At 37.1% G+C, this 16907-nt stretch overlaps 1 protein-coding gene across 1 annotated transcript in view; it reads right to left on the bottom strand.

Moving 5' to 3' along the window:
• The window catches only part of in (inturned planar cell polarity protein), a 211232-nt gene that overhangs the window by 134351 nt on the left and 59974 nt on the right, over positions 1–16907 (bottom strand). Inside the window, exon 5 of the mRNA XM_083119708.1 lies at positions 12838–12903. Coding sequence (XP_082975834.1) covers positions 12838–12903 — 66 coding nt within the window. The remainder of the gene's footprint in view (positions 1–12837; positions 12904–16907) is intronic.

Here is a 16907-nt window from a genome sequence, read left to right as displayed (position 1 = left end):
GGCAGGCTTCTGTACATATTGATATGTATAAAATTGTAAAGGAATCTGTGGATTTTTTATTATATCTGCTTTGTATTTAAGAGCATAACTGGATTCATATTCAACAACCGGGATTCTTAGTTCCATAGTCTGAATAATGCATTTGCCCTCATCAGGTAAGGTATTGGGCAGAGCTTCCCCTGTAGAGTTTAATGTACTGTACCTCATCAAAGCATTATTATCATTGGCAGCTCTTCTAAATGTGATTCTTAAACCACCCTTCCACATAATATCTTTGTAATCTGAGAAGAATCCTGGCAACAGGCGCATTGGAAACAGCACTGTGTGGCTTTTGGATAATATTTTATCACCAGCCTCAAATCCACCTATTTTGTAGTATGATGCCTCGGTTTTGGATAATTTTAGTGTGGCCAAAGCTGTGGAGGTAATGCCGGGATAATCCACTCTGTTTATAACAACACCATGCTTTCTGATCTCAATTTCAGAGAACAGATGCGGCACAAAATTGTCTAAAAATCTTATATTTGAATTTCCCGGATAATCTGTTCCATCGAGCTTTACAACATCAAATTTGATGTATAGATCTGCTCTGTGGGGGTGTATAAAGCCATCCCCTACATCAAGATCAAACTCAATCTCTGTGTTGGGTTGATTTAAATTTGCAAAGGTCCTCCTGTTTGGGGGGAATGATTGTAGCTCATAACTCTCAATATTTTCCATTTTTTTGTATGTATTTTTATTTAAATATTAATCTCTATGATTGCAGTTGTTGTGGCTCCAGCAAAATCAACTAATTCTTCTTTTTCATTAGTGCCCATCAACTCAATGTTTTCTATTCTATTATGGCACACAGGAAAATATAATGTTGGGGATGGAGTGTAGATGATTGGCTCCATAAATTCAGAGTTAGGTTTGAATGTTGCAATGATGCCAGTTTGTTTGTGAGTGTCTATGCCATTTGATTTGGTGATCATACCCTCGGCCACATTACAGTGAATATTCAGAGTCTCTATGGCTAAGAATTTAGGTATATTAATAGCAGTGTGTTTGATGGCTGGTTCAAGTTTTGTGTTGTTCTCAAAGCCTAACAGCTCTCCTATAGTACCCAGATCCACTGTTTCTGTAGCAGATACAATCTCTACTCTGTGAGTGACAGAATTTTGAGTTAATACTATACCTCTGGGTAATTGAGCATTTAGAGTGGACAGATTATACTGCCCTGGAGTGATGACAATTTTTTGATCACCAACTGCAATTTTGTTGTTGTGGTGTGTAATATTAGGGATCAAGTACATGCCATAAAATGCTCTGAGAGCTATTGTTTTGGGAAACACTATATCATCATGTAATTTGAGTTTCAATATTGAATTTTGGCTGGTGAGATGGAATACCCCCATGATGTTTTAAATACCACAGGGACTTTTGAAAATTTTCAATTGATGGTTTATTTATTTGAGACATATATCTAAGAACAGATAAACACAAATGTCCACAATTAACATCTTTGAAATTTTGAACACGGGCATTATTGTAATAAAGATTAGTTGATTTTAGATATTTTACTAAATTTTCAGGTGGAACACCTCCAAATGAATCAAACACAAATGCCTCATTTTTTAAATATTTAAGATAACAGATCCAGTGAGTGTCCTGATTTTTGTACTTATCCAAATTAACAATGCCACACTCTTTGTTGAGTGGTTGTTCTGGTAAAGAATCAGACATGTACACACCTCTAAAATTTTTGATGCCCAGTGGCTTGATTAAAGCTTCAATATCTTGGTTTGTAAGCGGCTCTTGTTTTTTTTAAACTTATTCATGGCTCTCTTAACACCTTGGCCTTGTTTCTCTATGGCCAGATTATGGCGCTTCAATTCATCTAATTCTGCCTTATTCTTCATGGCATCTATTACTGTTTTTGCTATGGCAGCTGATCCCCCAGCCAAGCTCCCCACAGCCCCAAGTGCTGCTAAGATGGCCGGGATAGTAAATATGAAACCCCCCACATGTGATTTTTTCCTGGATTGCTGTAATTTTTTTAATTGGGGGGTACTAAGCAACAATTTCATACCATGGCCCTTGGCAAGACAAGAGCTTTTTTTCTTGCGCTGCTTTTTGGTTAAAAGACTATCAATAGTTTTAAGAGATTTAAGACCTGCATAAGGTATTTGATACAAAACACCCTTGGCCTTCATTGTAGGTTTATTATATACATATTCACAGCCCCCACCCCAGTTTTTGTTTGGTGTTCATAGCTATGGTGGTCCCCAATGCTGCTATTTTTTCACTTAAAGAAGCATCTTTGCTTACAAATCTACCAAATGCAGCCTCTTCTAATTTCTTGTCTGCAACATGTCTCTTGTCTAGATCAAAAAGTGTGTTGTATGCTATGTCATGGTCTCTACAAGCAGCATCTAGGGGACGAACACCAGGGTCCCCTCTGTTTAATCTATGGTCCAATTTTGTGCCTGGACCACAATACTGATAGCCTGGAATATGTAGTTCAAATGGCAGCTTGTTTATAATGTCATTAACCAACCCCCGGCCCTCAGAAATATTCCAAAATTTAGGTGGTAGAGTATTAATAATTTTTATAAGATATCCAATGCCCTTAGTGTCATTCACTATAAAATTAGACAATTTGGTGCTTATCATGTCCATAATTCCAACCTTTTCATTGTAAAAATTGTGGTTGCCAGCATTTTCGTCCCCAACTATCACCAATAACCTATCTACAAGTTTCCTGACATCATCAACCCAGACAAATTCTTTAGGCAGGGTGTTGTATTGTTTGATTCCACTGCCAGTCTTGATCTGTGACCATATGGGCTTGATTAAGTTGTTATATTTTGCTCCACTGCTAGACTTGACTCTTTTTGTGTGGGATCATTGTTCTGGTATAGAGCATCTGATTTTATTAATATTTCTTTGTAGTGCTCATAATCTTGATCTGTATAGCTGCCAGGTCTCTTCCTAGTCATCAGTTCCCACAACCCAGGTGTGCCAGGATATTTAACAAAACCACCTTTTTCTCCAAGATGAGATTCTGAATATACAATTATATCATCTCCCATAAATGTTACTCTGAAATTGCCAATTCTATGTATGATGCTACCATCACGCTCTGTGTCAGCATATAGGCCAAAGACCTCATCTTTGTTGTCTTTAGGTGTGCTTAAATATTTTTGAGCAAGAAAACCCAATTCAATAGGATCCAGAGTAGCTTCAATTCTTCGAGGAGCAACAGGACTAGGTGTATGAATACTAGAAAGTGGGGTGATTGGATAATCTAATATGTTCCTAGCAGCTACAGGTACAAGCTCTGTGATCAAATTTTGATTTTGCTCTGTAACAGTTTTGATATTTTTACCTAATTCACTAATAGCATCAATAATAGGCTGTTCTGTTTGTATGTGTTGTTCATAAATTCCTCGGTTCTGTGATTTCCATCCCTTAAATCTTTTTACAAGATAATCTCTTAATTTAAGATCATCAATGATTGGCCTTTTCATGGTTATTTATATATGTTTCAATGTCTAGAAAATTGTTGATTTTATTTCTGTATTTGCCACTATTGGGCTTTCTTGTCATATCAATTGTGACAAACCCATAACTGTCCTGGTTCCAGCACCTACTGCAAAACTTGGAAAAATCATTGTAGCTCAAGTCCCCACCTACATATTCATCATGTATGTGTTTGAGGTTGGTATGATCTTGATGAAACACACATATAAAATTGCTGTTGTCTCGGATCAGCTGCTTCGGAATTTTAGAAAAATTCTGTGCCAGGTAGAAACAATCAATGTTTTTGTGTCGCCCCTGTGTAAAAAAATTTCTAACCTTGTTTTGATTATCCAGTATAATGTCATCAAACACAACAACAGAGTTATCAAGACATTCATGGAGTGGCTTAACATCTGGTTCAAAAGTGGCTATATCCAATCCATCATATAGCTTCATCAGCTGCTGATATTTTAATTGTCCCAAGCTCTTAGAGAAGACATACAAGTGCCTATTTTTCCAGTCTAACCAGTTGGGTGCCAATAAAAAAATATCAATCATTAGTGTAGTTTTACCACAAGCCGATGGCCCAACAATAAGACATCTAATATTTTCAGGCAGCAACTTGCCATTTCTCTTAATCTGCTGTTCAGGTTCTGGCAGCCTTTCTATAACATCCCAGGTGCTCATATTATCACTTTGTCTGCATCGATCCAGCTGTGTTCTGGAAGTCCTAGCCATTTGACAAATAACTTGTTGCCTTTTCTGCGGATGATTTTTTCTATGAGATATGTGTCAGGCTGTTTAGTTTTGTTGAGTTCTTCTTCATAGAACCGGCCTTTGAGAATTTCTCCTCGGTGGTCTTTTATTATATATGTGTTAAGGGTCCCAGGTTTAACTTGAACCACTGTAAATAATTCAGTGCTCCAGTTTCTTGTAAAGCCGCTTTTGAATAAGTGCTTATATTTGCTGATTCTTACTTGATCACCCACCTTGTATTTGGCTTTTCTTGTTGTTGGCTGGTATCTAGGATAATAAACAGTCCTGATCAATTTTTGCTCATCAGATGAAGTTACTTCAGAGGGTTTCATGTTGATTGTGGAACGAACCGAGTTGTTATATTTATGTAGAAGTTCTGGAAGAATATTAAGCCATTTATAATTACCTTGAAGTGTAAATTGTTATACATAAGATTTTTTAGGGTTTTGTTGAATCTCTCTACAATTGAGGCCTTGAGATCACTGTAACTCGAATAATGTTGTATTGACTGGCTTTTAATAAATTGTTGGAACACAGAATTATAAAATTCTTTGCCATTATCTGTTTGCAAATAGCGCGGTGATCTTCCACTCTGATTGATGATTGTCCTGAAGGCTTCTGTAACACATTTTCCAGTCTTGGATTTGAGTGGCACAGCCCAGGCAAATTTTGAAAATGTGTTTATTACAGTGAGTAGATACTTGTAGCCCTTGTTGATTTTGTCTAAGTTTTTCAGCTGTCCACTTGCCATCTCAATCAAGTCGCTCTGCCATAAATCATCTATGCCTTTTGTGACTACTGGCTGTCTCTTATAATTATGTCTGGCTTGTCTGTGTAATTCATCAACAATAATTTGTCTAGACATAATATGAAAACAAGAATATTGCAACTATGGGGTGTTCAGCAGCTGATACTACAGGATTTTCTAAATATAATTTGTCTCCTATTTGTATATGAAATTCCAGAGAGCCATCATCTTCAGCATAAGATGTTTCTAATGTATTGGGATCTGTAAAATCCTCTAACTCTACACTGGTGATTTTTGGTTTGTTGTCAGCATTTCTTATTGATAAGGTAGGGTAGTGGTGTGCCTGTGGTTGAAGCCAATATTTGATCTTGATTGGTCTCAGTGTGCCCGCAACAAAAAATTGGTAATAAAATTGTGCAGGGGACAGCATATATATTTTGCCACCTGGTGTAAATGGTGAATCATATTCTTTGTTGGGGATGCTGTACAATTCAAGAATTACTGTATGTTTAGGATTCTAGATTATGCCTGTTATTTCTTTTTCTGCTGTAAGCAATCTGCTTGTTACAGATTCAAGGTGCTCATTGATGGTCCTAACAACATCATCATGGCCTGGCTTGATTTTTATGTCCTCAACAAGTTTCTTGTATTGTTGCACAATCTCTTGAAGCTGGGTGGCAAAACAGACAGAGCATTTGCTTGATTGGATTCCATGGTCCCTAGCTGTTGCTTGATATTAGCCACAACTTGCTGTAAATTTTCAACAATTGCCAATTTTGAATTTTGAGCAGTAAGATCATGGACCTGTCTTCTGATATCCTCAAACAGGGCATGCAGTTCATTAATATGTTGATTAGTTGGAAGAGTGGCCACTGTCTGAGTAAGTTGTTTGATCTCTGTCTGGATATTCTTGATATCTTCTGATTTCAATATGCGATTCACAGCTCTCTTAATATTTTTAAGTTCCTGTGATGTAGGCAGATTTGTTACAGTATTTTGCAAAGATTCAAGTGCCAATTTCACATTATTTAATTCAGAAGCATCAGCCACATTTTGCATAGCATTTTGGAGCAGGGCTATATCTGCCAGAGTGGGTGTTGATTGTTGTAAAATTTCAAGTTTTGTTTGGATATCATCGATCAAGTGATGAAAATGAGATAGCTCAGATTCAGTGTTGAGGTTTTCAAGCTTTGTGATCTGTTGCTGGACACTGACAAGTGTGTCTACAATACCAGGCAGGCGGGATTCTTGTACATTTGTCAAATCACTTTGCACTGCTGCTATTGTACCCTCAAGATGGGTTATAGTACTTTGAATTTTTCCAAAATCTTCATATGTTTCAAGTTGCAACTTAATGTTGGCAACACTCCGAGTTATTGCACTCAAAGCATCAGAAGATGGAAAGTTGTTCATAAAATTTTCAAGTGTCTCAATTTTTTATTTAACCTCGGCTATGGCATTGTTCAAGGGGTCCAGATTAGGTATCTGGAGTGATTGAATCTGTTCCTTTAGAGTGGAAATCACTAGATCAAAATCTTCTTGTGATTTTATGCTTTTGACAATTGTTTGGAGCTGTGTCTGGACATTATTTATCTGCTCTTCCAATTGCTGTTTCAATTGCTCAGAGTTGGTGGCCTGGGTCTTAAATTTGGCTTGAAGAGCTGCTACAGTCTCTTCTAAACTTTGAAAATTATCCAATGTGGCCAAATCAGTATATTTTTGAAGCAGCAATTTGAGTTCAGAATCAATTTTAAGAAGACGTTCCATGCATTGTGATTGTAAATTTGTAATTTCTAGTTGAAGACTGGCATTGAGTGTGGTTTGTAAAGCTTGTAAATCACTTTTTAATTTCTTGACTCTGACATCAAGCATCAGAATCTCATCACTGTGATCTTCATGCCTTGTATGGCCAAATATATCATTAGGCATTTTGTTTTAGTGGTTATTTATTATTGAATATCTGATTCTTAATTCTATAAAAAAAGGTATAAGCTTGTCATATGATCCCGGGACCTCAATATATAAGCAGTCACCAGCAGAAACAGTATATACAGTGCCAGAAATCATGTTTGAGTGCTTAATTCTATAAATATTTCTCCCTACTGAAATCTTGACATTACCCTCAGGGGTTGTAATAAATTGCAATTGACCACATACAGGTAATTGGTAATGATTTAAATTATTGTTAAATATGTACAATGTTTTACCTGTTTCATCATCAACATCTGTAAGTATGCTGTTCAGATGAATAATTAACAAAGCACTTAGTTTAGATATCATATCAGAAGAGGGTTGTGGTGTTGGCAGGTCCATAATAGCCTGTTTTTTGAACCCAAATAAGTTCATAGGCATGTTTATTTATTTCAAATCATGCTCTGTAATTGGGCATTGATTGCCATTTTTCAAATCACAATGACCCCATGGTAAAGTATGTATGGCACATGATAAAATGCATCTCTTATCATCATGTGGATCCAGAGCCACTTTTCTTACAATATTTGTAGTCAACAAGTGATCCACACTCTGAATTCTGGATTCTGATGTTCTGATTGTGCTACATAATTTGAGGCAATTTTTGTAATCTTCAAATTCAAGCTCTTTGTCCACAGTCACTCTGCCAATGCCCTTGGCCTTTTTTGCAATAGCGCCAATACATGTTTCAAAACTGTACATCTTGGCCCTTAACCCAGCAAATGCCACAATAACATCACCAAGTGTCTCACCTTTTAACTTGCCAGGCACCTTTTTGTTGTGGGGTTTAATTTTTGAATGTTCAGTGGTATCAAAATATTTAAACAATTCAGGCTGTGCTATATCTTGATAAACATCTTCTGTTTGAATATCAAGAACAAAACTATCTGTGTCCATGTACATCAGTTTTACACGATCCTTATAAAAAGGCTTCAACACATCATAATACAATTTTAACATGTGTAATTTGGCCAATTCCAATATCACAGCCCCTACATAAATAGGCTTATCAAACTTGATCTTTGTTTTTTTTTTCATGTTGAAAAGTGCCATATTTTCATCATAAATTCTTCTGTAATTGAAGTTGGGCTTTGCAATCAATTTTTTGCTCCGGCTGGGGTCAGTAATTATTTTAACATCAATATGTTTTCTGACATTTTCTATTGTTTTGCCATACACAGGATTGACCATCAATTTAAACAAGGTCTTATCAAATTGGCTCATTGCAGATGTTCGAAGCTCTGTGTTTGTATCAATATATGGCTTCAACCATCTTGAGTGCCTGAACCTCAAAACTTTTCCAACTTTGGTCACTTGAACACCATGTTTCATCAGGAACTGGAGGTTTTTGTAATATATGACATAATCCTGTTTCGGCTCTAGAGTCATCATCAATTTCTTCTGTTTAGAGCCAGGTGAACACTTAACCTCGGGAATTGGGGGCAGATCAGAAAATGTGTTGTGTAAATCATCAGGAATTGTCAGATCAACCTCTAAGAACAGGCCGTAGTTACTGTCATCAAAATCCTGAAGATCTTCAATATTAAAATCTTCAACCCACTCAAGCCCTGCATATGGCAATTTATCCATCATAGCATAACCATAGAGGCTGTTGGCATCTACATACAGTATATAATTTGATGGCAGTGCTGGATCATAATCAGGAATATATTTATTTGCTCTGGCATATCTCTGAGAACATTGCACCATGCCCCCTCTTATACATTGTTCCATAAACAGATACATATCTTGATCCTGGATTAGATCCAATTGCATTTTAGTGTTTAAAAACATTGCAGACCATGCTAGGCCCGGAGCACTGTAAAAATACATTGGATCCAGCTTATAATTTTGCATGGAAGATTTTCTAAATGCCTGAAGTATATCAGCTAAGAGAGTGACATCAAGTTTTAAATAAGCCTTGTGATAATCACCAAATGTCTGGCATTTTAAATTGTTCCACATCAACTGGGCATGGTGATAATCTTCATCAGTGATACCAGATCCTCTGATTTTGCTGTAAAACTCTTGTTGTGGTGGCAGAGAACACTCATCAAATTTAGAAAAATCTGTAACATAAATCATATGGATATACACCCTTCCGCCTAATTAATTTCAGCTCCTGATTTGGAAACAAAGCACATGTGATTTTGAATTGATCATCAGATAATTGAGTGGCCAGTGTAGCCAGGCTAGCAGACAGAATTCTGTATGAATCAAGAAATCTTAAGTGAATAGGAACACCATTAACTTTAATTATTTTGCTAATGGCAATATATTTCTCATTATTTTCAGCTAAAATATTTAAATTCTGCTTGTCAAACCCCTCGTACCTGATCAGATGATGAAAATCATAATTGGATGCACCATGGCAAAATATGGGGACAAATTTTGGTCTCTGGATCTTAATATTACAGCTATTACACAGGGCCATTAAGAATTTACCATCTGTATGAGAATGGTGTTTCACCTTGATATTTGTATCTGAAAATTCAGAATCGCATACCGGGCATTTTTCTGCATTGTTGAAATCTTCAATCTGTTCCTCTGTTAAAGGCAACATGGGTTTTGATTTTAATAAGACATTAGATGCTATGCAACGGCACTCATTTTCTATTCTTTGTGCAAATTCTTTGATGGCATCTGCTCCCATGTATAAATCATTTTTACTAACAACACCATCCTGTACAACAACATAATAAAAACTAGAAGGTTCATGTAACTGGTATGATGTACTTGAAGATTCATCAGGATCTGGGCTACAGAATGCAAGAGGTTTGAGATTTGATTCAAAATCACAGACTATATATGCTGGGTGTTCCAACAAGGCTTCAAATTTTTTGAATTTGGCATTTTCACTTGGATTAGGCATCACCATATGAACAGGTTTATGGTTGCCACAGTATTTCAGATGCTCAATTAACTTGTTTTTGGCAATTTCTGCATTTTTTTTCCGGAACCCCATTCACCATTTTTCTACCATCAAATACAGTTAAACATCTTCTACACAACTTGAATATTGTCTTAGATTTGTCTAGTTGTGTTCTGACTAAAGCTTCAAGATTATGTATCAGAGTATAATGGTGTGTATCATCCCCTTCAATTAAGAGCAGATCAATCGGAACAGCAGAATCATCATCAAATGTACTGATTCTGAGAGGTGCTATCAAGCAATTGTCACGGCCAGTAGAACAAATAAATACATTAATAGATAATTGTTTACCATTAATATCCCTGGCCTTTTTTTTCAAATTTATCAATATTCTGAACAGACATTGGATATTCTAAACCCTCCATTGCCTCATCAAAATCATGTTCATGCTGTATATAATAACTTATTCTCTCAGGATCCCTTAAAACTGGAAGCAAAGCAGCTAAAATACACCACAAAAAGCATTTCTCATCATTATTTTCTATGTTAACCACGGCTCTTTTGTTTTTAATATTGGCAGGTAAAGGCAAATATGTAGATCCTTGTAATGGGTTGAATTCAGAAATATTAACATAGATCTTGTGTGGAGATCCGCATAGGCTCCATCCAGACTCTTTTCCAGCAAATTCAGAGTGTTTAATATTCAATTGATCTATCAAACTGCTTATTATTTTGTCTGAATTTGCATTTGAATATACCGGTACAGTTTCTGTTATGTGGGGCTGTGTAAATTTTGTGCCATTTGGCTTCTTATATTGTGTAAACAATTTGAGGGACAGCTTATAAGAACCATTTTGTGCATTTAGAATTGCCTGCACATCAGAATTTATACTGTTCAAAAAATTCTTAATGTCACATTTTGGCTCTGATACAAACCGGTGATCCCTAAGTTGGCCATTAAAACTGCTATGGATAGGTGCATAGCGTGGCTGCTTTGCCGGTCCAGCATTAACAGGTGCTTCATGCTTCCTTTTCAGACCAGATGTAGATGGTTGTGGGGGCAATGTTGATGACTGTGCAGAACAAGTACCTTTATGTTTATATGTGAAATATTCCAGATTATATTTTCTATGGCATTTAGGGCATATTTTTGTGGGAGTTCTGCATTTGTTTGGATTACAATTCCTTTGATGCCTGGCCCAATTGGGGCTGGTTATATTCTTATTGCATTGATTACAATATTTTTGATTTGGCATTTTTGTTGTTATTTATTATATAAGATTTCCTGGGGTCCAAATCAAAACTTTATACTTAATAAAAAATATCAGTTGGGTTCAGTAGTGTGATTTGTGTGTGTGTGTGTGTGTGTGTTTGTGTGTGTGTGTGTGTGTGTGTATGTGTGTTAATATTTTTGGCTTTGGTATTTATATAAAATTTCTTGGTTCAAATCAAAACTCTATACTTAATAAACCTATGACAGGTTGTCAAAAATTCTGTATATTAAATCAAATAGATTTGTAATTCAATTTATACAAATCTGCAATATTTTTGTGTTTAAAAATATGAGTAGCACTGCAACAACACACCCTTACTCTTCAACAACTCTCACAATACTGGCTGATATGCAAAGCAAAATCGCTTTATATAGCCTAAGCACAGACCGCATTGAAAACATCTGAAACAATAAGCCAATCAGAATATAACACATCATCACATTATGTCATAACCAACCAATCAGAAAACAACACATGTCTAATAATTTATTGCATAATATTAGGTAATAATTTGTTGCAAAACATGATGCAATATAAATAAACCAGAAAATAGGCCACAAGTGGGCCGGAAGTAAATATGTGTGGGTGGGTGTGGGTGTGTGTGGGTGGGTGTGGGTGTGTATGTGGGTGGGTGTGGGTGGGTGTGGGTGTGTATGTAGGTGGGTGTGGTCAAGGTCAAGGTCATCTCAAGGTCAAGGTCAACGTGGGTGGGTGTGGGTGTGTGTGTTTGTGTGTGTGTGTGGGGGGGGTGGGGGGTGTGGGTGGGTGTGGGTGTGTGTGGGTGTGGGTGTATCTTGGCTTAGTTTTAGGTGTGGGCAAAAAAATATCAAGAGGGGCATATTTTTAACAAGCTTATGGACAACAATCTGACAGAAGTCCCTTTTGCAAGTGTAGTCAAATCAATCTCAGGGGGCTCATCATTTCACAGGAAATTCCTGAGGGCATTTTTACAAAAATCTTGGATTAGACGGAGTACCACACTTGAGCAAAAAGCTCATATGGGCATGTTGAGCTAGTTTTAAGTGTAGGCAAATCTGCCTGAGGGGAGTTCATCATTTCTCGCGCCAATAATAGTACCAAACACACTACTTATACTTGTTAGTCCTGTACGAGCTTAACTGATGCACTCGTGATTAGAGGTGGCCATCAAATTATCCGTTTCGGATGCAACGGATAATCTGGATAATTAAAATATCCGAATATCCGGATAGTACGGACATCTGGATAATCCGAATATCTGGATTGAGCAGATTTGACGAAGGATTTGTAGAAAATCCGTACAGTCAAATACGAAAATGAATAAAATAATATGTCGATAGCCTGTAAAACGGATAAACGATAAAACTGTTCGGATAATGCACACATTCGGATATCCAGACAATTCGGATATCAGAATATCCATCCCTACTTGCGATCAAAGGTTTCCATACTATAACTTATCTTACAAAAACATTTAACAAACGTCCTCTGAATTAAAAAACATTTTTTAAAAAATTGTATCTTTGACTCAAAAGAGCTTGATGAAAGGAAATGAATATGAAATGCTGATTAAACAATTTCAATGCAATGTTAGTAACTAATGATACAGAGGATAAATTATTATTTATGCTTCTACGCCTGAATAAACAGCATTCCGTTATTGCTCCTCTCCGTACGTAAGAGCACCAACACAAGAGATGATGTTCGGTAAACATAAAACAAGATTCGCTTACCTTCGGTTGGTTTGCTGAATGAGCTGTAATATCGCACGCTGCTACGCGTTGTAAGGTTAGTTTCACCTGCAGAGAAAATGTAAACACACATGAGTAACCATCACCAATTCCATTTATATACTGCGCCAAGCAGCGACCCACAACTACATGTACGTACAGTCACCGGCAATAAAAATGGGACACCTAGATCCTGAAATGCTCGCTTCCCTGAATGTGTTGTGTGTGTTGCCTAAATTTACGGCGATAAGTGGATTTTCATAGCAAATTTTCAATGGCAACTTCTACCACCGCCGTAGAGTTAGGCAACACGCATAAATCATTGCAGGGAAGCGAGCATTTCAGGATTTAGGATTGATATTTTTATTTCCGGTAATTGTACAATGCTAGAAGTTGCCGTAAAATTTTCAATATTCTACCGTTAAAATTTAATAGTCTGCCTGTCAATTTATATTTACATTTTACCATGAATAAAGATAGACGATTAGAAATATATTTTTTTAAAAAAACTTGAATCATTCATATTACGTTAATTAGAACTATAATGTGACCATTAATAGTTCAAAAAGTCATAGCAGTTACGTTAGTTGGATGGCAACAGAAATTGTCGGTCTTAGACCATTACTTCTTCAGTCAACTTTTTACAGTGTACAGTGGGAAGCATAAACTGGGCAAATTGTTCACCAGCATGTTCATTCCCTGTTTTGTACAATGTGATGTTCAAGGAATACAAATGCTGGTGCAGAGATTATATCCTTGAACCTCACATTACACAAAACACAGAGTAAACATGATGGTGAACAATTTATCCAGTAATATTTATGCACCCCACGAATGAAGAGAGGTATCTCGTGAGTAAATACGCAACAGAATATGTTTAGACCCATTTCCCGGTCTTGGGATTTCATCATACTATAATTGAAGATTTCATTTCTCACAGTTGACAAACATTCTTGCTCTCCAACAACTTGGGATCTCATGGGCAATCCAATAATGATTTTTTTTTTAATATCGTGATATCGACTGTATCTGTGGACTTGCAAAAGAGAGTCGGCGTCAGCCGCCCACTCAAAAATTCTTCCACCTACCCAAGAGCCCATCCCAATAAAGCTAAGTGTCATAAATAGAAAAATCATTTCTTAAAATCTGCATTTCAATGAGTGCTTTTGATTTTGAAAATTGTCCATACGGGAAGAATTTACAAATTCTCATCCCATAAAAAAATATCTTTCCTCCTTGGAAACTCTCTTCCGAAAGGCTTGATGAATTGTATGCGATTTTTAAAATCATTATAGGTCTACAAACTTAGGTATCGACAATCACGCTTAGTATGGCCGACATCCTGCTCTATCTTAATATTCGCAATTTGTTCACAAGTATTGACACGTTCTTTTCTTAAACAAAAATACACTACTTCTATAAAACACAAGAAAAAAAAGGAGATTCGATAGCATTAACTACATGTGTGTTAGAGTAAGATATTTTTTCGGCCATTATTAAATAAAATCACGTCCAAGTTTTGACGAATTTAAATAATTCTATTGAACTTCTTACCAAGCACTATACTCATTTGTATTAATACCCACTGTTTGTCAAAACATCACTTTTTACAATTCGTTGTGGAAAGTGTTCTACACATTAACGACAAAATCAAATTGAAAACTGCTTCCTATAATTAAAAAAAAAAAACTTCAACTAATCATTTTCGTCGCCTAAGTTTTTTGAGATTCAATTGTTTTATGTTTATTATTGTGGAATTCCAAGACATTTTGCAGTCTCGGACAAGGCTGTCTGAAAGTAGAACGTTTGGGAAACTCCCAGGCAACCATGGAGGTTGCCAAGGCTACCCCTTGCACCACTCTTTTCTTTCTTTCTTTTTTTAAAAAACTAAATAAATTCTACAGGACAAGGAGAAGCCAGTCACAAACAAGAGACCACAATTTTTTTCAAAATACTGGGCGCACGTCAAAAATGTTCATTCCCGTGTCAAATCATTTTCTCTTTCATTTCTTTAGTAGGGAGCTTAACCTTTCAGGTTTTTTTTTGTATGACACGGGAAATTGCCAAGAAATAGACTAGCACAAAGGGTGCCGCGACGTTGGTGGCAGTTTGTTGCGGGGAAAAACTCTCTCCTAATGTAATTTCCGTAGCTACGTGTCACGCCATTGGCAAACGCTGTCACCTCGGCAACAGCAATTTATCCAGCGGCAAGCGAAGTAGGATTTTTGTCCACGTGTGAAGAGGTTCCGCTGTCAAAGGGTATGAACTGAGAAAATCAACCAATGGTCCCTGACTGCACATTGATACACATCCAAGCAAATCTTACGTTACCCTATCAACCAGTATCCTCCCAGCAAGTAAGTATAACTAAAAATAAATGGTATTTCTATAGCTCAAATGCATTATTGCATGGTACTTGGGGTTATATTACATCTGTTCACTTCTTCAGACACCCTTGTTGCTGTCTACATCACCACTCATCTTTTTCCGGTTTTGTTACTGGATTAGCCTTAGGGATGCTATTGAGACAAAACAGTCTCAATATAGATAAGAACAAGAACGCTACGACGTCAGAGGTCCTGCTTCGAATCCAGGCAAGGGCATGAGTGTTCGTTGCGAGTGTCCCTTTATCAATTTCATCATTATCACGCATCCTCATCGTTGCGATTAGCTAAAAGAAGCAAAAAAGTGAAGCTAAATAACAAAAATCAAATCAAGACTGAGACCAGACTTCTCAAGGCGAGAACGAGTCTACAAAATCGATTCTATGCAAGTCGTCTACTTTCTTGCTCGTTAGGCGCCCGAGGCGACTCCCCCGCCCCTTCCTCCGTCACGGCTCTGTTCATAGTTATAAAAAACCTATAGAGCAACCACAAGGGAAGAAACCTTGTAGGAAAAGTCCACGCGCAGCTTTCCCTTCTTCCGTTCAACTCGGGCCATAAGGAAGCATTGTCCACTCTCCCCCTCCCTCCTACGGTGCACACGAAGCGCGGGTCTGCGCAGGCTTTTTTTCTTGTGGTTCCACTATAGCAGTCGAGCTGACCTCCGTGGCGGACTAGTCAGGCCCCGATTTCGATGACGTCATCTTTTTTTCCCGTATGTACTATACAACACTTTTAGTACTTAAATTGTGAATGCGAACCTGTGGTTATAGAAATGTGAATTCTATTGTGCATTTTTTCGTCATATTTTCTATTTTTTAAATTTCAGGTAATTTTTCAAGTTTTAAGTCATTTTTTGGTCAATTTTCGCGTTTTATATCCTTTTCTGGTCTTCTTTTAGTTTGCGTAATTGCAAAAATACGTAATGTAATTGCATTACACTCACTCATTTTTAGCCAGGAATATTGACACTTAAAAGTTAGTGCTTTGATGTCGTAACAATTAAAACAAGAATTTCATCTACTGGAATAATTCTGAATAAGATAAGATTTTTATACCTAAAATTTCGCATAGTACACCTTGTAATGTCAGTTCCAACGTTACAGAAGTAAGAACTGTGCCATACTAACTGTCATATCCTGACATCATTTTTAGGTCTTTTATTGATATTTTTAGGACATTGTATAGATCATTTTTCAGATATTTTTAGGTTATCAAAATTCGAGCCCTGGTAATGAGCTTCGAAGTCAGAGGATCCAGGTTCGAATCCTGGTCAAGACATGAATGTATCATTGCGTTTGTCTCTTCATCCTTTCATCGTCACGATTAACCAAAGAGGTAGAAAAGAGACGTAAAACAACCGAAAGAGGAACTCCCTCGAAGTGAGTCTACCTCGCTCACTGAGTACAGCCTGCTCTTGCTCCTTCTGTACTAATAACCACCACTGCCCAGCGCCGAAAGAATGCCTTTTCCCTTTAATAGCCGCCGGCCCCACCCATTCTGGTAAAGTACAAGGTAGATCTTTGTCGCGAGACACCTTAGACTCTAGTTATAATCGAGGCTGCAGGGGAGCCGCAGTCCAGAGTTCGTTAACTAAATTAAAGGTCAACGTTTCGATCGCATCGCTGCGATGCAATTAAAGTTATTTGCCTTCGCTCATAGACCGGGTGTCGACGCGGAAGAAGCCCAACG

The sequence above is a fragment of the Lepisma saccharinum genome, chromosome 3, assembly GCF_977018435.1.
Source record: "Lepisma saccharinum chromosome 3, izLepSacc3.1, whole genome shotgun sequence".
In the NCBI taxonomy this organism is placed as follows: domain Eukaryota; kingdom Metazoa; phylum Arthropoda; class Insecta; order Zygentoma; family Lepismatidae; genus Lepisma; species Lepisma saccharinum.
Note: the sequence above shows the minus strand (reverse complement) of the source record. Positions and strands in the feature narration are given on the sequence as shown.